Here is a 22,998-nt window from a genome sequence, read left to right on the forward strand (position 1 = left end):
TAAAAATGCCCAAGGCAAAGCGGTCAAAAGTCTGGCTGTACTTCACAGCAAAAGATGCAAACTCAGCAGCCTGCAACAAGTGCTTTAAGGTGATACTGTGCAAAGGATGTAACTCCTCGAATCTGATGAAACACCTGGCGACGTATAGCATTTTGTTAAAAGCCGAGAAATACGCCGTATTTGATTTCTTGCTGCGAGACCTCACACCGTGCACATCTACTGCGGGTGTGGTGCCTGTTATCGGACGCGGGGTTAGCAACATCCCCCAAAAACCCGAAGAGTAGAGTCCTAGCCCCTAGCCCTGCCAGTGTAGCAGAAATGATGAGGATGATGATGGCAGCAGCAGCCGTTCTTCTCTGCGTGAGTAGCTTAATGTTGTTCGTGTGTAATTTACGTTGAGTAGGCTAACCATGTTATTAAATTAATGCAAGGTGAACTAGCAAACACCGTCGTAGTTACATGCGGCTGTCTTCTTGTTTGATGGCAGATACCCCCTTCACCCTGGCCAAAAAGGCTAAAATGACCAAAGAAAAAGTGAAAACAGCTAAACATGAGAGGTTTTTGGACAAATTTTGTGTTTTTTCCATTGTTTAAGCACTGCTTCCAGCCAAGAGTGATACCATAAATCCCCTATAGCTGCAGAAAAGGCTAACATTGTTATCTTTTTACAAAAACACAGCTGAACATGAGAAGTTTTTGGACCAATTTTGTGTTCTCCATTCTTTAAGCACCGGTTCGAGCACCGTTTAAGCACCGGCACTGTTTCAAAAGTACCGGTTTGGTACTGGTATCGGATAAAACCTAAACGATACCCATCCCTACTTGTGACGCAGAGTGCACAAAATTGAAACTCTTTGACTTTTGCACTCACTGAAGATGGAGCCAGATTTGTAAATTTAAAGCAGTTTGGAAAAAAATTACATTTCTTGAAATGTTGTGAAGAAGAGAAAATCATGATAGGACATCTGTGGCAGGTAGGTAGCATGGTCGTCCCATGAGGGAGGCAGGTTGGGGGGTTCGAATTGGGGGGCTGTGGATAGCTACAGGTACCTTGGTGTTCATCTGAACAATTAACTGGACTCACAATTCAGATGCCCTCTACAGGAAAGGGAAGAGCAGGCTATACATGCTGCGGAGGCCTAGGTCTTTTGAAGTGAAGGGCCCAGTCCTGAAGACCTTCTATGACTCTGTGGTGGCCTCAGCCATCTTTTACGGTGGGGTCTGCTGGGGCAGCAGCATCTCTGGCGGGGACTGAAAGAGACTGAACAGGCTGATCAAGAGGGCCAGCTCTGTTCTAGGATGCCCTCTGGGCCCAGTTGAAGTGGTGAGTGACAGAAGAATGGTGGCTAAGCTGTCATCCCTGTTGGACAACATCTCCCACCCCATGCAGGAGACTGTGACAGCACTGAGCAGCTCCTTCAGTGGCAGGCTGCAGCACCCAGGTCTTTCCTCCCTACTGCTGTCAGACTCTACAACATGGTCTCTGCAGAGGAGCAAACACGTGCAGACACAGGCACAAACACACATCACATACACAATAATAACTTTCACCTTGTCTCCCTGACGTGCAATGTGCAATAGTATCAAGTGCAACTTTCCCTATTTTCCCTATGTAACAAAGTATTTTATTCTATTTTAATCTATTTGAACAGTATTTTAATCTATTTGTATAGTACTTATTCTATTGTATACAGTATTCTTTCTATTTTGTATAGCATGTTATTCTGTTTATCTTATTCTATTCTCTTCATTATCTATTATCTCTCTTCTATTCTTTTCTCTTTTTCTCTTAGTTTTTAACTGCTGTTGTACTTGATTGATAAAAGTTTATCTTATCTTATGTTATCCTATTCATGGGACGGGGGAACATGCGAACACCACAATGAAAGCTGATTAGGACGTTTGAACCTTTTTTTGATGGAAGAGATGTGATCACTGCACAATGTGCATTTTCAGAGCAGTTATTCTAAATATTTGCAAGACTGCCAAAAACATTGCTTCATATCACTACTAATGGACCAAAAAAATAACAATCTTCCAGGTGTGTCAGAGTAGCTTTGTAGAGAAATAAATGGCCCCTGGGCCATTTGGACATTGTTGACAGTCCAAATGGCCCAGGGGAAGAAGCAGTCTTTTAATGTTCAGTATCAGGTTATTTTCTGAGCATCAATGGGACAGATTCTCTGCCTCTGCCCTGTACGTTGTCTCATTTTCATCAGAGATGAGCCCAACGATGGTGGTGACATTGGTTTACTCAACGATGACATTGGTTGGGCGGGTTGGTGTACAGTCATGGGGGAATAGGGCATACATAAGGGGCTGAGAAAACAGCCCTACGGGGATATATGAGTAAACTGGTATAAATTACCGTGTTTTTCTGACCATAAGGCGAATCGGATTACAAGGCGCACCATCGCTGAATGGGTCTGTTTTCATACATAAGGCACACCGGATTATAAGGCGCATTAAGCGAAACAAAACAGTCAGATAAGTCAAACTTTACTCAACTCATTCTTCTTGCTTCCTCCACTTCCATACCATTGATTCATTAATGCTGAATTCTCTCGCAGCTGCTCTGTTCCCATGTTGTTGCAGTATATTAATGACTAACCTCTTATTGTGGATGGATTATATTAAGTTTGGTCCGCTTACAGCATCCTGCCATGCTATTGCATTTGTCCCTAACCATCTGGAACCCTCTCCTTAACTTTGATCGAGTGGAAAAAAGTTAGCGTTCATCCTCCAGCTTCACTGTGTTTATATTATGCTAACATAGCTATGTTGCTAGCGATCACGGAGCACATCATTATATACCAGCTAGTCCAACTTCAGTAACCCTACAAACGCCTCTGCTGTTTAGTTTTCTGTCTTCATTTATGTCAGAAGTGATAGCAGAGCTGTACATTTTACTTTTTTCACAAATCAGTCAGTCAGAACATGCTATATCATGTTTAAGTGGAAACTAGCGAGCTAACTTCCTGCTAACTTGTAACTCCGTTAAATTTAATAAAATCTGTTTTCATTGATGCCTAGATGTTAAACTTAATTGCTACACCTGGTAAAGCAGATGAAAGACAGATGAAAGAAATTAGACAGGTTTTAACTCTCAGTGATGCCGCAGTGTTCGTTTGACTTTTGGACCCAGATTATGCTGCAAGGCTCCTGACTACTAGTGGTGGGCGGATCGATCCAAATATCGATAGTATCGATCCCAAGTCGGGATCGATATCGGATCGATACTAGCCTGGTTAGATCGATTCTTTACTTTGAGTTCTGCTTGTTTGCTATGCTGTGCTTTCGGCAAAAACGAAACAGCCAGGTCGCTGGACTCGCCGCTCCTGTGACAGCGGAGAGCAGGCACACTTTGCTACCCCCCCCCCTTCTTATGTTTCGGTGTTGCGCTGACACGTCACGTGACTTAGACACTTTGGGGGTTGTTAAGTTGTTTACATATTAATAATATATATTGTTTTTGTTGTTGAGAATTTTAATTGTCATTTTTGTATTAAAGTTTATCAACAGTATTTGTTTTAATTTGTTTACTGGTTTGTGTGCACTTAATATTAAAAAAAAAAAAAAAAAAAAAAAAAAAGATCGCCACCACGGCAGGCCCGATGGCATTTTCATGCTTCGCGCATCATTTATTCTTACAATAATCCCACGGTTGCTGTAATAGGACATTCAACGGCTTCAGCTCTCCCGCTGGCAGCCGTACACATCACCACCACCAAACCTGCAGCGGCATCGCAGAACACGCCCTGCCACATACCCCCTTGCCCGCTTCACCCCACCCCGCGAGCAGGCGAGGGAATCGGCCCGGACCGTCGGCGCCCCATGCCCCGGCCCAGCGACGGGAAAGTGTCCACTCTGGCGGTCGCCCGCGCCTCCAGTGGAAGCCCGGGAGCTGGCCTGATAGCCACCCATATGGCAAGCAAAGGCGGCGGAGCAGGAGTGGAAGTGAGCCGGGGCTCAGAGGCAGCTGGGCAGACGGCCGAAGCGGACAGCATGCCGCCCTCAGGCAGGACCCCCGCGCAACTCGACCTCCATCTCCAGCTTGGCAGGTCCCGCTGGCGCGCCAGCCTCGGCTCACCCCGAGCCGCGCGCTGTCCACCCTTACAGTGATCACACGGTTGCTGTAACAGTAGCCTACATTAAACGGCTGCAGCCCTCCTGCTGCCAGCTGTACACATCAACACCAAAAACAACAACAGCACAAGCAGCGCACAGGTTTTAAGCCGGTGAGGCATCATTGTAGATGCAGTGAAGGTGAGTCCATCTCACCTGCAGCAGCAGCATCGCAGACCACGGCCCGCCACAATAATAAAGCATTTTTTATTTAATTATAAATTAATTATTTCTCCTAATTATGTCCCGGATTTTAAGTAATTAATAATACAAAAGGAAAAATCACAAAAAACACTTAAGGTCATGAAAATTAATTGCGATTTAGCAATTCAATGAGGCATCCACCTTATTTATTGAAAAGTATCGTATCGGTATTGGTATCGGCGATACTGGCCCGTATTTACTTGGTATCGGATCGATACCAAAATATGCAGTATCGCACACCACTACTGACTACAGCAGCCGTAATGCTCAGACAATGCATCAAGCGGTGTGGCTTCATAGCTTACCAAAGTCGTACTAAAACATTTTTTGACAGATTTTTGAGCGCCATGTACCACATAAAATCGGTTTAAGGTCAGTGAGCACAACCAGGATTCATACATAAGGCGCACCGGATTATAAGGCGCTGTCGATTTATGAGAAAATTGAGAAGTGCACCTTATAGTGTGGAAAATAGGGTAGTTAAAGACATTAATGGCTTTTGAGTAGAACATGAATGCCTTGACATGAATAAGCTCCTGAGTATTGCAGGATGTTTGTCAATTATCTTATCAAATGTAAAGCAGATGGTAGACAAGTTGGCATAGGCTTTGTTTAAAGCAGCTCACGTAGGTTTCAGATTATGTTAGGTGATACCTGCATGGTCATAGTCACTCATGAGATCTTTACTTTCTTTGCAGATTTGTAAGAAAGCTTACATCCCAGTGTCTCATTTTCCTCTTTTCATTTCTATTTTTAATAAATTATAATTATTGGATTCTTATGAAACAATAGATTTAGAACAGAGGAGCATGCTGTCAATAAAACTGTTTTATTGCTGCCTCTGTTGTCTTGAAATGAAGATATTTAATTCAAGTGCAAACATACTTGTTCAATTAAGAGGAAGGATGTAAAAATAAGTTATATGGGACTTGTGAAGGGCGTTGGACAGCCATCCAGCACATGTTTGCCACGACTGGCAATAAATCTTCACGTCTTACTCAGAAAGAGGTGTGAGGAAAAAAAAGGGTCAGATCTCAATATAAAAGGCTGTCAAGAACCACTCTCTACATTACCCACTCTGGGAACAGCAAGTCCACAGTGGCAACAATGAGGGGGAGTTCGGTGGGGTTGTGTTTCCTTGCTTTGACTATAGCCCATGTCACTGAGATCCAAGCTGGACTGGGTAAGGCTCAAATAATTTTGGTCTGCTTTTAAACCTTAATGATTTAAATAATTTTCTTCATTTATGCATATATGAACACACCATTTATAATACTTCCACCAATATTCAGCTTTTATTTATGTGAATGTTTTTCCAGTCAGCAACCATGTGAGCAGCATCTGTAGCACATGGGGCAGGGAGCATTTTAAGACGTTCGATGGTGATGTGTACCAGTTTCCTGGCATGTGTGAATACAACCTGGTCTCTGACTGCCATGACACCTTCCCAGAGTTCTCTGTGCACATGAAGAGGAAGGAAAACGATGGAAACCCGACAGTCAGTTATGTGGTGGTCACCATCAGCGATTTTGTATTTCACCTCAGCAAGGATGTGGTCACTGTGAACGACCTGCCGTAAGTTTAAACAACAACAAAAAAAAAGTCTCAGATATATAAAACCAATATATACACACATTCCTAATGACATGAATCAATCAATCAATCATCAAGTCTGAAATGGAGTAGGATGTACATACTTTTTAATCACCACATGATGTTTAACACTTTATGTATTCACCATGTTCATCATTACCCACACTTCCCCTCAGCACTTGTATACTCTCATAAAAATCACATTAAATTAACATCATTTTATATATATTATCAGTCATCAATTTCATTAATTTCACATTCTTCCAAAGCAGGTTTCAAAAAATTTCTTTGAACTGAATAATGCTTGAACATTGCTGTAAGTTCACTGGAAAACTGTTCCGCAATTTTGCTCCACAAATGGAAATGCAAAAGGTTTTAACTGTTGTTTGTCTTCAAATTTAACTTTCTGCTCATTTTCTCCAATGTTAGTGTGGTCTCTAAATCTGGCTTCATTTAATGATTCCCGTTGCTTTTTCCTGAAGTTTAGATAATGACTGAATTAAAGTTTTTTATACATTAACCCAGGCTTCCAGACAGTATTCTTAAGTATGGCAATATGAGTGAACATTTGAAGTACACAGAGTGATTTATAATGCAAAAGACTTTATTCAGTACAGAGATGTTTCTTATATAATGTTAATTATAGAAATAAATGAATTATAATTGTTAAAAAGATATTATCTTTCTTCTCAGTGTCAAACTTCCACACTACCAGGCCGGAGTACAAGTGGAAAGAAATGCAGTCTACATCAAGCTCCAGTCCAAAGTTGGCATCATTGTCATGTGGAACCTTGATGACGCAGTCATGGTAAATCCCTAAAACAGACAGATCCAATAGGACATTTTTTTTTACACATTTCTTTCATTAATGACTAACAGCCCAACCTCCAGAAATACTTTGCCATATTTTTATATTTTTGTCTGTGTGACATTTAAATAAATACACTGCATTTGAGTTGAATTGCCGACTACCTGGTTTACTACAAGGAGAACAATAGTTACAGTGGTTACTATTGTCCTTGCATACATGTAAAGTCCTTATATGTGGCAACTTTGATGCAATCTTTCATTTTGTTTTGTCATTTTATATATTTTAATATGTAAAACATGGCATGTCTGGCTTCAAAAACTTTTTCTAACCTTTACTCCGCGTTTAAGGTGGAAATTGATAATGATTACACTAACCGCACTTGTGGACTTTGTGGAGATTTTAACGGTGTTCCAGTCTACAATGAGTTCCTCCTTGATGGTAAAAGCTGTTCATCATTTATTACTTTTTAAAATCTTCAATATGCTGACTATTGTGTGTCCCTACTAATGTAATTGTATGCAAAAGGTCGCAAAATCAGCCCCACTGAGTTTGGTAACATACATAAAGTCCATCGTCCAAATGATGATTGTGAGGACCCATATGAAGAGGAAGATGTGTCACAGGAAGCTATGAATGTGCCAGAGTCATGCAAAGAGTTTGTGAGTTTTGTTACCTACTTCAGCCAGGTTTAACAAAAGAGATCTGATGGTTTTTATTTGCATTAAATAATTGTGCACGTGTTTACTGTCTTTTAGCAAAACACCTGTGAAGAGATGCTGCATGCTGAAACCTGGAGCTCCTGCACCAAACTGATTGACCCTGACCCTTACATTCAGGCCTGTGTGCAGGACATGTGTGGCTGTACCAACCATTCAGATGACTTTTGTGTCTGCAGCACACTCTCTGAGTTCTCTCGACAGTGTTCCCATGCAGGAGGGGAGCCTCCCAACTGGAGGACTTCTGAGTTCTGTGGTAAAATTTAGTTTTCTCTTTCCGTTTGGCTTTTATTTTTGTATTTTATATATTAAGGTGTAGAGAGACTACCAAAACACTGAAATCACCTGAGCCAACTATATGTTGAAATTTGGCAAATGTCAGAAGTAAAATAAGTGCACAGAAAAAATCTGCTGTTGTTACACTCAAGTGAAAAACTTCAACAAGTTGATGTTTAAACACTTTGCGTAAATTCCCACTTCCTTCACAGCCAAACAGTGCCCATTCAACATGGTTTATGAAGAGAGTGGATCCCCTTGTGTGGATACCTGCACGCATCAAGACACAAGCTCATTCTGTGAAGACCACAAAATGGACGGCTGCTTCTGTCCTCCTGGTTAGCGCTCATGTCAAATAACTTTCTTTCTACACACCTGTTAAAGCTTCTCTTTTCATGGGACTCCATCATCAAACACCAACTTTCCATTTCAGGAACCGTGTTCGATGACATTTCCATGAGGGGGTGTATTGCTCAGTCTGAATGCCAGTGCAAGCATGGAAAAATCTATGAATCTGGTGAAGTTTACAGACAGGAGCGAGAGGAATGGTAATGTTCATAATGCTACCAGAATGTAATTTTTTACAATGTGTTCATATATTTTGATATCTTAATGAATTTGTTTGTTTTTCAGCACGTGTTTTGAGGGTAGATGGGCTTGTGAAAGTCTTTCAACACCTTCTACGTGTGCGGTTGAAGAAGGTTCACATTTAACCACCTTTGATGGGAAAGACTTCACCTTCCACGGAGACTGTTACTACACCCTGGCCAAGGTGGAAAGAAAGGTAAATGAGCATTAGCTTTGTACTATCGAATTTTAGACAATACTGTGTTAGGCACATGTAAGGTAAAAATAATGGATTAGGCTAATTTTTTTTTCTTGAGCTCACATTATGTATATTTCAGGATGATGCAAGCCCTAAGTTTACCATTCTGGTCCAACTGGTACCATGTACACACCAAGAGTATGACACTTGTCTGAAGACCATCAAAATCCTGCTGAACAATGACAGAAACAATGTGAGTTCAATACTGGGCTCATGCTTTAAATAGATACTGACAGCTGCAACACCCTAATGATCAATTCTGTTTTTATTCAGGTGTTAACATTCACTGCTGATGGCACAGTAAAGCAGAATATGCAGATTATCAGTTTGCCGCACTACACAGGTTTGTCAGAAAATAAGGAACTTAAGATTTAAGATGTTACTTTCATTTATGCTGATACGTAAGAAGTTAGTCAAACAGATTTTTGTGTTTCTCTTCATTCACAGTGGATATCAGTATATTCCACGCTTCATCCTTTCACATCATCCTCCAGACCAGTTTTGGTTTGCAAATTCAGATCCAACATGTGCCCCTCATGCAAGTTTATGTCAGCCTGGAGCAGAGCTACAGAGAAAAGACACGCGGTAAGTTTTATATTAGTCTTAAAGCATTATATCATGAGGACTAATATGCATTTATTAAATAACTATTTACTGCACTCAGTTTTTCTTTAAAAATTAAACACTTGAAATACTTGATCATAATTTTGGGTTTGTAACAACATATTGAGGTCCGGGTGGAGGCTGGGTGACCAGAGACGTGCCTTAAACCCGTTTTGGCTACTAGGCTGAAATAAATGGTCTCGTCCACTCTTAGAGCTAGAAATTATGTTTTATGTGACCTAAGATGATCTCAGGATCGCCCCATTCTGAATACCACCCAATAAGCAAGGCATTAAAAATCACTTGGTTTCAGATATTTGTTTATTTGGCATCCTTATTTGCATTTTATTATAATTTCTTTCTGAAATATCTGTAATTTTTAGGTTTATGTGGGAACTACAACATGGTCCTGTCTGATGACATGAACACTCGTCAGGGAATTGTGGAGGGAAGTGCAGCAGCTTTTAGTAACTCCTGGAGGGCTAGCTATATATGCCAAGACAGAGAAGACAGACTTGATGACCCTTGTTCTCTCAGTATGGAAAATGGTAAACTGGAAAGTTTCTTTTGTCCATCAACTGTATTTCTGTAATTGCTATCATTTGCTTGAAACTGATTTTCCAGGCTCTAAATGTAACATATTTAAACAAGCAAGAAATACAAACAAGAAATTAAAATTATTACTATTTATCTACTTTTAGAAATGTATGCCAAACACTGGTGCAGCTTGCTACGACAGCCAAATAGTACCTTTGCAGAGTGCCATTCTGTGGTGGATCCTGAGATTTACTACAAGGTACAACAAAATCTATCTGTGTGTCTTTAACTAAATACGGTGGGACTGTAATACATTAAAAATGTGTTCACTGTTTCCTGCAGCGATGTACTTATGCTAGCTGTAACTGTGAGAAGAGCGAGGACTGCCTGTGTGCTGTTTTCTCCTCCTATGCCAGAGCTTGTGCATCAAAGGGAGTGTTCTTGACAGACTGGAGAGAGAATGTGTGCGGTAAGGGTATCTGAAACAGCTCAGTAATGAAGTTTGATGAGCATGTTCTCTTTTATTAGTTAGTCCAAAACTATGAAGTAATCACTGTCATATTTTCTGCAAAACAGACAAATACACCAAGAACTGCCCAGAATCTCAGACCTTCTCTTACAAACATCAGAGATGCCAACTGACTTGCAGATCATTGAGCTTAAAGCAGCAGAGCTGCACCTCTGATTTCTTGCCTGTGGATGGCTGTTCCTGCGCTGAGGGTCACTACCTAGATGACAACGGCATCTGTGTCCCAGTGGCAAAGTGTCCCTGTTACCATAATAATGTCTACATTAGGTCAGGCAAGTCCATCAGCATCAACAACGAGCGCTGGTGAGTCACTTCAGGATTTCAAATGAAACATCCTAAACTAAGAATTAAGCAGGACTGTAATACATGTAGTGTGATTGATTTACACAAACTTGGCTTTTTGTGTTGCATTTTTATATTTTCGGTGTCTTTTTCTAGCGTATGCACCAACGGAGTTCTTCATTGCCATTCTGAAGGAACCCACATGTCAAGTCAGTTTTTTTTCTTCTTCAATGCAAGCATTTTGTTAAGACAATATACAGTATATATAAAGCAATTTGTACTTTTTTCCTACAGTTTCTACAGCTTGCCCTTCTCCTAAACAATACTTCAACTGCTCCACTGCAAGCGCAGGAGATGTTGGAGTGCAGTGTGCTCGAACTTGTTTAAATCTGGACAATGATGTTTGTGTGAGTTGGTTCAATGCTGTGAAAAAAAAATATTTCATGTTATACGCATACACTCAATAGTTGACAATTTTTGACAGTGTCTGAAATTTTTTTTTTTAGTTTTTATCAATGTGGTCTTTGTATCTTCCCAGGATGCCACTGAGTGTGAATCTGGTTGTCGGTGTCCCAGTGGCCTCCTTGATGATGGTAAAGGTTTCTGTGTGAAAGAAAGTGACTGTCCATGCAAATATGAAGGCCATCTCTATGCCTCTGGAACACGAATGCCAAACCTGTGCAACACCTGGTAGGACCTTATTTTATTCTCTAATTAAATATTGTAGAGTAATAAACAGTATTTGACATATATGGCATGTTTTTCTCACAATATTGAGATTATATATTTACCTTTTTTGATACATTTAGTATCTGCCAAAGTGGAAACTGGGTGTGTACAAAGAAAAAATGTCCAGCAACTTGCTTTATTTATGGAAGTGGTCACTACACTACATTTGATCAGAAAACATATGCGTTTCAAGGACAGTGTGGCTATATTGCTGTAAAGGTAAATAATGCATGCCAAATCTGAAACACAGCTGTCTCCTTTGCCCTCATCCAATGTTTCTGTTAAAAATTAACACTGAATAGTTAGGAGTGAAGTCTGTCATGCAACTCTAATTTCCTTAGTAAAAAAAATAGTGTACATGCCATTCACACTGTATCTTTTGTTCATCAAATACAGTTACTTAAAAATTGCAAGGAGCAAAGGCTCTATATTTTAAATAATATCAGCAATCAGAAAATCCTTTTTTCTAAATGTAAAGATTTTAGACACAGTTAAGACTAATGAATTACCTACACTGTGACTCCAAAAGTCGTTACATAAAGATCAAAGGCGGTTGGTAAATATATAATGCTTGAGTCCACGATCTTACTCCTTTTATGTTCTACCTTAACCACAAGAAACAAAGAGTTTTATAATTCTCTTTATTTTTTACAGAACAACTGTGGCAATAAAACAGTGCACAACAACTTTTTCAGAGTTATCACTGAAAATACACCTTGTGGCTCTACGGGCACCACCTGCCCTAAAGAAATCAGAATTCAGCTGGGAGTAAGATCAGATACAAACAAACACACAAAGTTTTCTCACGCCAACAATAGCAAATCTAAAGAAATATGTTTTTAGCATTGCAATTGAACCAACAGAAATTTCTTTTCCTTCATTACAGGGAACACAAATTACATTATCAAAGGGAAGATTTAAAAAGGATTATCTGGGACATGGACCTCAGATCGAGTGTAGAATATGGGAGCTTGGCTTGTATGTGGTTATAGAATCTGACATCGGTGTGGTAGTGATCTGGGATCGCAAAGCAGCTGTTGTGATCCTGCTGGAACCAGTGCACAGCGTGAGTTACAGTAACTGTTACACTAAATTCTTACATTTTTGATATTTTTAATACAGTGTATCCTTTTTGTCTCACCACATAGTTGTTTTCAATACCAAGTATTGAAGAAATACACAGAATCATTTATAAAAAAGAAAAACAATTCTTAGAGGAGCCTAATATGTTAATGAAATGTATGGTAAATGAAAAGCACTATTTTTTATATTTATCAACATCATACATTGCTTAATTGCTTATGACTGCACAGGGAGAGGTGTGTGGCCTGTGTGGAAATTTTGATGGTGATGGACAGAATGACTACACCACCCAGGGTCAGCTGGTGGTAAACAATCTACTTGAATTTGCAAATAGCTGGAAAGAGTCTAGCTCTTGTCCAGATGTGGAGGAGAACATTGATCCTTGCGCAGTAGCACCCGGTCGACATCACTGGGCAAACAAGATGTGTAGGATCATAATTGGAGAAACATTTAAAGAATGCCACCAAAAGGTAACGACAATATGTAATTTCTACACATTCATGCAAATCTAAAACACTAAACTCTAAAAAACTCATCATCAAATTTGCACCACTGTATAGGTTAGCCCCTTTCCATTTTATGAAAACTGCATGAAAGACTCATGTGCCTGTGACACTGGAGGAGACTGTGAATGTTTCTGCACAGCAGTTGCAGCTTATGCTCAGGCTTGCAATGAGCATGATGTTTGCATTGATTGGAGAACTCCAGAGATCTGTCGTAAGTAACTTTTTTTTAAAAAAAATTCGATTTTCCAACCTTTTCTGACACCTGACTTAAATTCTTGTGAGCATAGTGTTAACAACTACAGAAATCTCTGTGTTATATATCAGTCTGCTCAGGAAACATACTACGTCATTTCTTGTACTTTTTATATTGTTATTCATTAATAAACTTAACCTTTTCTGTATCAAGCTACACTCAATAACAATAAGAACCAAACTGGACATCTGTTGTTGCAAATTTATGAAACATCTGAAACTGTATTCTTTCATTTTACAAACATATTCAGACTATTAATTAAACAGTGTGCAGGATTTAGTGACATCTATCTGTGAGTTTGCAGATTGCAGCTGAATACCAAATTTGGTATTAAACTGTGTGTATCTTTATAAAAGCTAATTACATGTTAAATTGCAAAAGAAAATGAATGTAGCAAAGTGATTGTTCCAGAGTCGGTGCTCGGTTTGTTAGCTTAAATGGTAAATGGACTGGTTCTTATATAGACCTTTTCTACTCTGAGCACCCAAAGTGCTTTACACAACTTGTCCATTTACACAAGCACTTTTTTCCTACGCTGTTTCTAAGTGCTTCCTATCTAACATTCACATGCATTCATACTCTGATGGATGCATTGGAGAGCAACATGGGGTTAGTATCTTGCCCAAGGATATTTGGCATGCAGACTGGAGCAGATTGGGATCAAACCACCAACCTTCTGGTTAGTAGGTGACCTGTTCTACCACCAAAGCTACAGCCACCCCAAAAATACAAAAAACTGTAATATATCATGTTGGACTCTATGGAAAAGGATATATAGTTATAGAGGGATCATTCTTAGATAACACGATTTTTCTATGTAAAAATAAAAGGTTGGGCCCCTTCCGGTGGGTGCGGGGCCCTCGGGCCTATCTGGGCCCAGGCCGCTCTGGTACAGCTGGCTGCTGGTGGAGCTTGCAGGCATGTCACCACAGCCCCCTGTAGCTTGTGCACTGTGGCTGCTGGGTGACCCCCTTTCTGGAGCTCTCTCTGGAGCTCTTTCCAGGAGGGTGGTGCGGCTGCTCCTCCAGTGATCCTCCTTGGGCTCTTTGGCGCTCATGCATACAGGTGTGCATACAGGTGAACACATGGGTGTTCACAGACACACACTATATTCCTTGGCTGCTGCCTCAAAGCATACCGTGGGTTGTGAGTCTTACGTGCTGCTCAGTAATATTGAGTATTTATTATTTACTGTTAGTTATACTTACTTATCTAAGTTATTGTTGCAGTCTTCCTACTGTGTTGTTCTCTTTTTGCTTGTTTTCTTTTTTTTTCTTCCAGGCAGTGATCCAGTGGATTTTTACTGTCTTCTCTCACTGTCCCTCTTCCCCTCTGTTTTTCTTTCCGTCCTTCTTTTCTTGAACTTCTCTTGTCTACATCTTTCCCTTTCCTATTCCACAGTCATGTCTGTTACATTTGTAATAACTTAAAAGTTTCAAAAATAATAATAAAATAAATACATTAATAATAATAATAATAATAATAATAATAATAATAATAATAATAATAATAATAATAATAATAATGATCAAGTGGCAGATAAATAAATAAATAAAAACATGTTTTCATAGTGGAACATTGAGTGGAGGTCAAAGTAAAATGCATCCCACATATTTGCATGCGTAGTAAGTAAAGACACTGTGGCTGTAAACTAAGATCAAATATATTGCAGACAATATTTTAATCAGTGTGTTACATTTGCATATGGAACACATTTCAATATAAACTCAATCTATAATATGGTCAGGGTCAATTATAATTAATCTCAATCTCATCTTTTTATTTTATCACCTAATGTGCTCCATCATGAAAAGTCTGAAAGAAATTTCAAAATATAGCTCAAACTAAGTATTTCTTTCAGTCACTTAGAAATATAATATATTTTAATCAACATTTCAATTGTCTAAATAAATAGCATCATTTGTATCCTCTTTCCCTAGCTGTCTATTGTGACTACTACAATGACCCAACAGAATGCATTTGGCACTATCATCCTTGCCACCCTCCGTGCTACAAAACCTGTTTGAATCCAGAAGGTGTATGTCCAAATCCAATACTCAACCTGGAAGGTAAGACGTTAAGTCGTGTTAGTTTGTATGGCCTTAAATCAGATTAATGTCCCATTCAAACATGTTGAATAAGGTTTTATTATGTAATTTCCTTTTTACAGGCTGTTACCCTGTATGCCCAGAACATAAGCCCATATTTGATGAGAAAAACAAAAAATGTGTGGATATATGTCCATCTTCAACGACACCTCCCACTACCACTACCAAAACTATAATTATACCTCCAACTACAATTACTACCACAACTACACCTCCTACTACAACAACTACACCCACTCCTACAACTACCACAAGTACAAACACAATAACCATGACTACTTGCCTTCCAAGTCCCAAATGTGAGTGGTCAGAGTGGTATGATGTGGATGATCCAATGGACAAAAGTGACTGGGAAACATATAAAAACATCACATACAGTAATAAAACAATATGTGAAAATATTCAGAATATTGAGTGTAGAGCAGTATTGTACCCGGACAAAACCTTTGATGACTTTGTGAATGAAACTAAACAAAGTGTTACTTGTGAACTGGACATTGGTTTAATATGTAGAGGAGAGGACCAGAAAGAGCCTCCAAGAAAGTGTTTTGACTACGAGATCAGGGTATGTTGTGAGATATGTTCAACCACAACTACATCTCCTACTACCACCACAACTACAACTACCACCACGACTCCAACTACCACCACCACCACTACCACGACTCCAACTACTACCACAACTCCAACTACCACCACTACAACCACAACTACAACTACCACCACAACTACAACTACCACCACATCTACAACTACCACGACTCCAACTACAACTACCACAACTCCAACTACCACCACGACTACAACTACAACTACCACCACGACTACAACTACCACCACATCTACAACTACCACAACTCCAACTACGACTACCACCACGACTCCAACTACCACCACGACTCCAACTACCACCACATCTACAACTACCACGACTACAACTACTACCACAACTCCAACCACAACTACCACCACGACTCCAACTACCACCTCCTCCACATCTCCAAATACAACTATAACCGCAACAACAAAGAAAGTGGACTGCCCTGACTGGGGTGTTTCGGTAAGACCCTTAATTTATCACATAAAAATGTTTTCAATAACTTTATATTTAATGAGACATAACTATTTTGACTTGTTTAGTAACTAACTTCTTGCATAGTTTTTGGAAAAATATCTTAAAATACCTTTGCTATTTTTCTTTGTGCTATTTTCTTCAAGAAAAATGAGATCTTTGAATTGTGTGAATGCATATTGGCCAGATGCATAGAGAACAGAACAGTAGAAATTCTTCCATATGAATGTCCACCTCTTAAAAACATAACTTGCACCAATGGAATGGAACCAGTTCTGGAGTATGACATCTGCTTTTGTCCATACTATGCTTGTGATTGTAAGTATGAATCAAAAGATTTGTTCCATTCATGTTTTTTTCCTCCCTTAAATATTTTTTCTTTCTTTTCCAGGTGTATGTGAAGGGTGGGGAGATCCTCATTACAGCACATTTGATGGACTTTACTACAGTTATCAAGGAGAGTGTACTTATGTCTTAATGGAAGAAAGGAATTCAACGTATAACTTAAGTATTTACATTGATAATGAGTTTTGTGATCCCATTGAAGATGTTTCTTGTCCACGATCGTTAACAGTATCATATGAATCACAAAACATCACACTTATTAATACTAATCATGATCTTCTTGGAGCTGTACAGTTGGAGGTAAATTTATACATATATGAATGCCAACGTTTTATTGTACAATTTCTGCAAAATAACCAAGATAGATTTTGTTGTGTTTTTACAAATGGAACTTTTATTCTTTTGTAGGCACTGAAAAATAAAGCACGTTTGAAACTACCTTATAAAGAGGATGTTGAAATCGTGAATTCAGGTCTTAAACTGATTTTAGAGATTCCTAAACTAAAAGTGGTTATTGAATTTGGAATAGTTGGCTTCAGGGTATTCCTTCCATTCAAGTACTTTGGCAATAATACACAGGGCCATTGTGGTAAGACCGTACCCTAAAGTGGCCATATTTTTCAACCCTTAGTTTGAGGTTAGACTGTAATATTAACTGTTTTATTACTGTTTTCAGGAACATGCAACAATAACCAGGCTGATGACTGCATGTCGCGTGAAGCTAAGCTGGTGGAAAGCTGTGCAGTGATGGCTGACTCTTGGTTTGTTAACACCTCTGACAACACCACGTGCACAGCACCACGTGCACAACCAATCAGTGCCCAATCATGCAAATCAGACCCCGTGTGTGATCTGCTTAATACTAAGTAAGCATTATCTGATCTTTTGCAACAGTTTATTCCTGTACTATAGTAGTTTGCATTAGTTTGCATTTAAAAGAAAAATAAATTTATTGTTGTCTTTTTTTTTTTAAACAGTCTCTTCGCAGAGTGCCATCCGTTTGTCTCTCCAGAAAATTTCTACAAAGGCTGTGTTTTTGATAGCTGTCATGCTTCAAATGAAAAACTGAAGTGCACAAGTTTACAGACTTATGCTGCAGCCTGTGCTCAGGCTGGAGTTTGCATTCACTGGAGGAACCACACCACAGTGTGTGGTAAGCAGCCCCTCATCATTTTGTAAAGGTTTTGGATTGGTTGGAATCACAAGTGACAATTTGTCAGCGTGTTTATTAAAGCCAAAACACAAAACAATGAAGTTCTTTTCTTCATCATCAGCTGGTGAATGCCCATTAGGGAAGGTTTACAAGCCTTGTGGTCCTGCAGAACAGCCAACCTGTGAAGACGAGTAAGTTTCTGCAAAACTATGCAAAAATATTTCCTGGGAATATGATTATAACAAAATGTGGCAATAAAGAAATGTTTATAGTGGCAATAAGTAAAAGTGACACTGTCTATCGACTTTACTGAATGAATTTAACTGCTGTTTCACTGTAACTTGGACCAAGTGGACCAACTATAAACTACACTACTGAGGGCTGCTTTTGTCCTGATGGAATGAAACTCTTCAACCAGAAGTCTGGAATATGTGTTGAAAAATGTGGTAATTACTTTAAAAATATATTTTTAATTTACTACTACTGACGTAACTATATGATATAGTTTTACTGACTTTTAAATTTTTGAACAGGATGTCTTGATCCTGAGGGCATTCCTCGTGAGGTGATCTTCTGTTTTTTTTTTTCACCTGAAATTCTAGTTTTTATTATTTACTTGCAGGAGAAAAATAATTAATTCTTGTGGTTTACTCTTTCAGTTCAATGAAAGATTTGAGTACAAATGCCAGGACTGCATCTGTGACGAATCCACCAAGTCTGTGACTTGCAAGCCTAAAGTGTGCCCACCATCAGCCACTACAAACTGCTCTGCTCCTGGGTTTGTCCTTGTCAACCAGAACAGTCCATCCGACCCCTGCTGTTCTACCTATGTTTGCCGTAAGACATGTAGTATCAAAGCTCATTACATTTTTCAGAATGTTATGTGATTGTGGTAGTTCCTCACTGTGATGTAATCTCTGCAGAGTGTCAACCTGACACCTGCCCAGTCACCCATATGAACTGTCAAATTGGACATAAGACAGTTGTTGGGCTTCCTGATGGAAAATGCTGTGCAGAACATAAATGTGGTAAGTTCATGAATACAGTTTGAACACACACACAAACTATGTATATATTAGGGGTGCAACGATACACAAAATTCACGGTTCGGTTCGGTTCAATACTTTGGTGTCACGGTTCGATATTTTTTCGATACAAAAAAATGTTCATGCCTTTTTAATTTGTCATTTATTAAAATTATAAATATATATTTTAACTCAAAAGTACAGTTTTTAAATTTAATGTTGCTGAAATGACAAAGTAATAAAAAAATAAATATCTGATGGAGAAATCCCTCATCTTTGGAAAAGAGAGTTTATTACAGAGAAATGGCTCTTTCCAAAATAAAAGCTATACTATACGCTTCTTCTGGGGTATACTCTCAGCAGCATATTAAACATATCAGGTCCCCATAAGGAGAATCATGTGCTAACGGCTGTCTAAATGACTCGGGTAAAGTCTGTAGCATGCGTGCTTGTTGTTTTTGTCTGCTTCCACTTGTCTTTGCACTAGGATGATGTCGGAGTAAATGTGCAGTCATATTCATTGTGTTCTCACTAGTGCTGTCAGCGTTAATCTGAAATGACGTTAACGCCACAACACGGCAAATCTCCGTTAACGAGCTACCGCGGATCGCCCCGTGAGTGGGGCTGGACAGCGTCAACACGTTAACGAGCAAACTGCACTAACGCAGTAGTTCCCACCCATGTAATTGAGCATTGCGTGGCACATCCGACATACTGTTTTACTTTTGTCCATGATGCGCTTACCTTCAGGGTCATACTTCACATGAAGACCAAAATAGTTCCAAAGGCCAGATCTGAATGAGGGTGGGGGAGGTTCAATTTACCATGTTGCAACGAGCTAAGCTTCTGTCTTGCTAGCTTGCGCTGTGCTCAGTGGATCTGCGCTCGACAGTGCAGCCTAGGCGGAGTAGTCGAACGCAGATCCACTGAGCTCTCAACACAGACAGCATCGTCAGAAGAAAAGTTGATAAAATAAATTAAAAATCTTGTATTGATCGATACACATGCGTACCGAACCGAAAGCACTGTATCGAACGGTTCAATATCGATACGAGTATCGTTGCACCCCTAGTATATATATATATATATATATATATATATATATATATATATATATATATATACACATACATACATACATACATACATACATATATATATATCCATATATATATATCCTGCGCAGTATCTTAGCTGTTCCCAGGACTGCGCTCTTCTGGACAGAGATCTCCGATGTTGTTCCCGGGATCTGCTGGAGCCACTCGCCTAGCTTGGGAGTCACCGCACCTAGTGCTCCGATTACCACGGGGACCACCGTTACCTTCACCCTCCACATCCTCTCGAGCTCTTCTCTGAGCCCTTGGTATTTCTCCAGCTTCTCGTGTTCCTTCTTCCTGATATTGCTGTCATTCGGAACCGCTACATCGATCACTACAGCCGTCTTCTTCTGTTTGTCTACCACCACTATGTCTGGTTGGTTAGCCACCACCATTTTGTCCGTCTGTATCTGGAAGTCCCACAGGATCTTAGCTCGGTCATTCTCCATCACCCTTGGGGGCATCTCCCATTTTGACCTCGGGACTTCCAGGTTATACTCAGCACAGATGTTCCTGTACACTATGCTGGCCACTTGGTTATGGCGTTCCATGTATGCCTTGCCTGCTAGCATCTTGCACCCTGCTGTTATGTGCTGGATTGTCTCAGGGGCATCTTTACACAGCCTGCACCTGGGGTCTTGCCTGGTGTGATAGACCCCAGCCTCTATGGATCTTGTGCTCAGTGCTTGTTCCTGTGCTGCCATGATTAGTGCCTCCGTGCTGTCTTTCAGTCCAGCTTTGTCAAGCCACTGGTAGGATTTCTGGATATCAGCCACCTCCGCTATCTGCCGGTGGTACATACCGTGCAGGGGCCTGTCCTTCCATGATGGTTCCTCGCCTTCCTCCTCTTTCTTGGGTTTCTGCTGCCTGAGGTATTCACTGAGCACGCTGTCAGTTGGGGCCATCTTCGTGATGTATTCGTGTATACTGCGCAGGACCCTCAAGCTCCCAGGCCTCTGGTAGAGGACCCGAGCTTGAAGGATAAACCGCCCGCAGGGGCGAGATGGGTGTTTTTTTTTTGTTTTTTTTTAATATATTTCATTGAACTGAAAGAGTAAACCACAAGAATGAAATACATACATACATACATACATACATACATACATACATACATTTTCATGCAATTCACCTTGTCTTTGTCTAACTCTTTCCTAGAACCTAAAAGAGTTTGTGTTCACAGAGCAACTGAATACCAGGTAAATAAGAAGCAGATGATTTTTTATTTTCTTGCCTTTTCACCTTTAAGGATGCACATAATATGGCTTTTTGTCTTTATTTGCCAGCCTGGTTCTTCAGTTCCTGTGAAGCCATGCCAGCATTGTACGTGTGCCAATGAAATTGACCCCAAATCTCGTCTATTACAAATAATTTGCGTGGATCAAAAATGTAAAAAAAGCTGTGATGTGGTAAGAGACAAAGCCGTCATCTTCACTTACACCATACATCCCAGTTTGTTTTCCTTTGGTGGCTTTAGTGTTTTACCTGCTAGATTGGCCTTCACAAGCTAAATGTGCCATCTCTCTCTGTGTCTCACAGGGATATGAATATGTGGAAAGTGATTCTGATGAATGCTGCGGGAAGTGTGTACAGACACACTGTGTTGTCAATATTAATGGAGCCAAACAACTCTTGGCTGTAAGCTGTTTGTAACTTCATGTGTTAATTCATCTAAGCCAAACAAGCAATAAGTGCATATTTGTGTATTTAAATAAATACTACTAAGTTTGTATGGATTTTTGTATACATCTATCTCACTGCTTTCTAGCAAGGAGAAACCTGGTCACCACCGGGGAATAAATGTGAACATTACACCTGTGTCAAGAATGGTGAGACTTTAACAGCAAGCCATTCACAGACTGTCTGCCCACCATTCCAAGAGAGCAACTGCCAACCTGTAAGTATGCTTTTAAAAATGTATCTTGATTGATTGACTGTATCTATCTGAAATGAAATGAAACAAATTTTGTTAATGTTGTATATTTTCCTCGTTAGGACACAATTCAAACTTCAGCAAACGGCTGTTGCAAAATTTGTGAGTATAACATTTTGATATTTAACATTTTAATCAGGGGCAGCACGGTGGTGTGGTGGATAACATTGTTGCCTCACAGCAGGAAGGGACTTGTTTTGTATCCCCCATCTAGCCGGGGTCTTTCTGTGTGGACTCCTTGTGTCTGCATGGGTTCTCTCTTAGGTTAACTGGTGATTCTAAATTCCACATAGGCGTGAAGTGTGAATGGTTGTCTGTCTGTGTTAGCCCTATGACAGTGTTGACCTGTCCAGGATGTACCTGCCTTTCAGCCTATGACATCTGGATAAGCGGAACAGAATGGATGGATAGATTTACATTAAATAGGAATAAAAGAAACTAACTCAACATCTTTTTTGTAAAAGGTGAGGAGAAGGAGAAGGGATGCAAGTTAATGTCCATGAAAACCCATATTACAGTCAACGGTTGTCAGTCTGCCCAGGAGGTAGAGATGCCATATTGTGAAGGATCCTGCAACACTTACACCATGTAAGGATACCTTTACTATTATCTCATATTTCCCTGGAAAGTTACAAAAAGTGTTACTTTACACTTTGAGTATATTAATAATCCTGTCCCCTGCTTTCTTTAGGTACTCTAAAGCAGCAGCAGCGATGGAGCATTCCTGCTCATGCTGTAAGGAGATAAACTTCAGCAATCGCACTGTTGACCTGGTCTGCCTGAATGGAGACACGGTCCCCTACACATACATGTATGTGGAGCAGTGTGGTTGTACCAAGACGGACTGTACCAGAGCTGCTGAACATCATGATCGCAGGAAGAGAAGCTTCACACTGCTGTGATGAAACAGTCTGTCTCTTCACAGATGTGACATACAAATGTTTCTTCTCATATTTTCTTAAAAATCATTATATATCTTACAAAGTAATTGCTATTGTATCTTTTATCTACTGATCAAAATTAAAAATTGCAACTCAGTTCATGTCTCATCTCTTCCATTTTCTTTGTTCTGCTAAAACAAAATCTAAACATTTAATTTGTGTTTACATCACACAAACCCTAAATATACACTCTTGTTCTTCACAATGCCATCAGTTTTTTAAAATATACAATAAAGTAGGCAAAGTAAAGCAAA

At 39.7% G+C, this 22,998-nt stretch overlaps 1 protein-coding gene across 1 annotated transcript; it reads left to right on the forward strand.

Annotated features, from left to right (window-relative positions):
* The first annotated feature begins 5,436 nt into the window (after positions 1-5,436).
* On the forward strand, positions 5,437-22,705 carry LOC134631811 (mucin-2-like). The gene is made up of 43 exons (XM_063480366.1): positions 5,437-5,512; positions 5,649-5,904; positions 6,616-6,730; positions 7,081-7,171; positions 7,259-7,392; positions 7,489-7,705; positions 7,938-8,063; positions 8,159-8,273; positions 8,359-8,509; positions 8,631-8,744; positions 8,825-8,894; positions 8,999-9,136; positions 9,538-9,702; positions 9,856-9,950; positions 10,034-10,160; positions 10,268-10,523; positions 10,659-10,711; positions 10,806-10,909; positions 11,041-11,192; positions 11,312-11,450; positions 11,886-11,999; positions 12,118-12,297; positions 12,545-12,784; positions 12,875-13,031; positions 15,014-15,142; positions 15,244-16,241; positions 16,400-16,571; positions 16,645-16,898; positions 17,007-17,187; positions 17,275-17,464; positions 17,576-17,751; positions 17,873-17,942; positions 18,103-18,197; positions 18,285-18,316; positions 18,411-18,588; positions 18,675-18,779; positions 21,029-21,069; positions 21,157-21,279; positions 21,410-21,508; positions 21,639-21,767; positions 21,866-21,905; positions 22,268-22,391; positions 22,495-22,705. The coding sequence occupies exons 1-43, from the start codon at positions 5,437-5,439 to the stop codon at positions 22,703-22,705; spliced, it is 6,732 nt and encodes a 2,243-aa protein (XP_063336436.1).
* Positions 22,706-22,998: the final 293 nt, after the last annotated feature.

The sequence above is a fragment of the Pelmatolapia mariae genome, linkage group LG7 (genome assembly GCF_036321145.2).
Source record: "Pelmatolapia mariae isolate MD_Pm_ZW linkage group LG7, Pm_UMD_F_2, whole genome shotgun sequence".
NCBI lineage: Eukaryota > Metazoa > Chordata > Actinopteri > Cichliformes > Cichlidae > Pelmatolapia > Pelmatolapia mariae.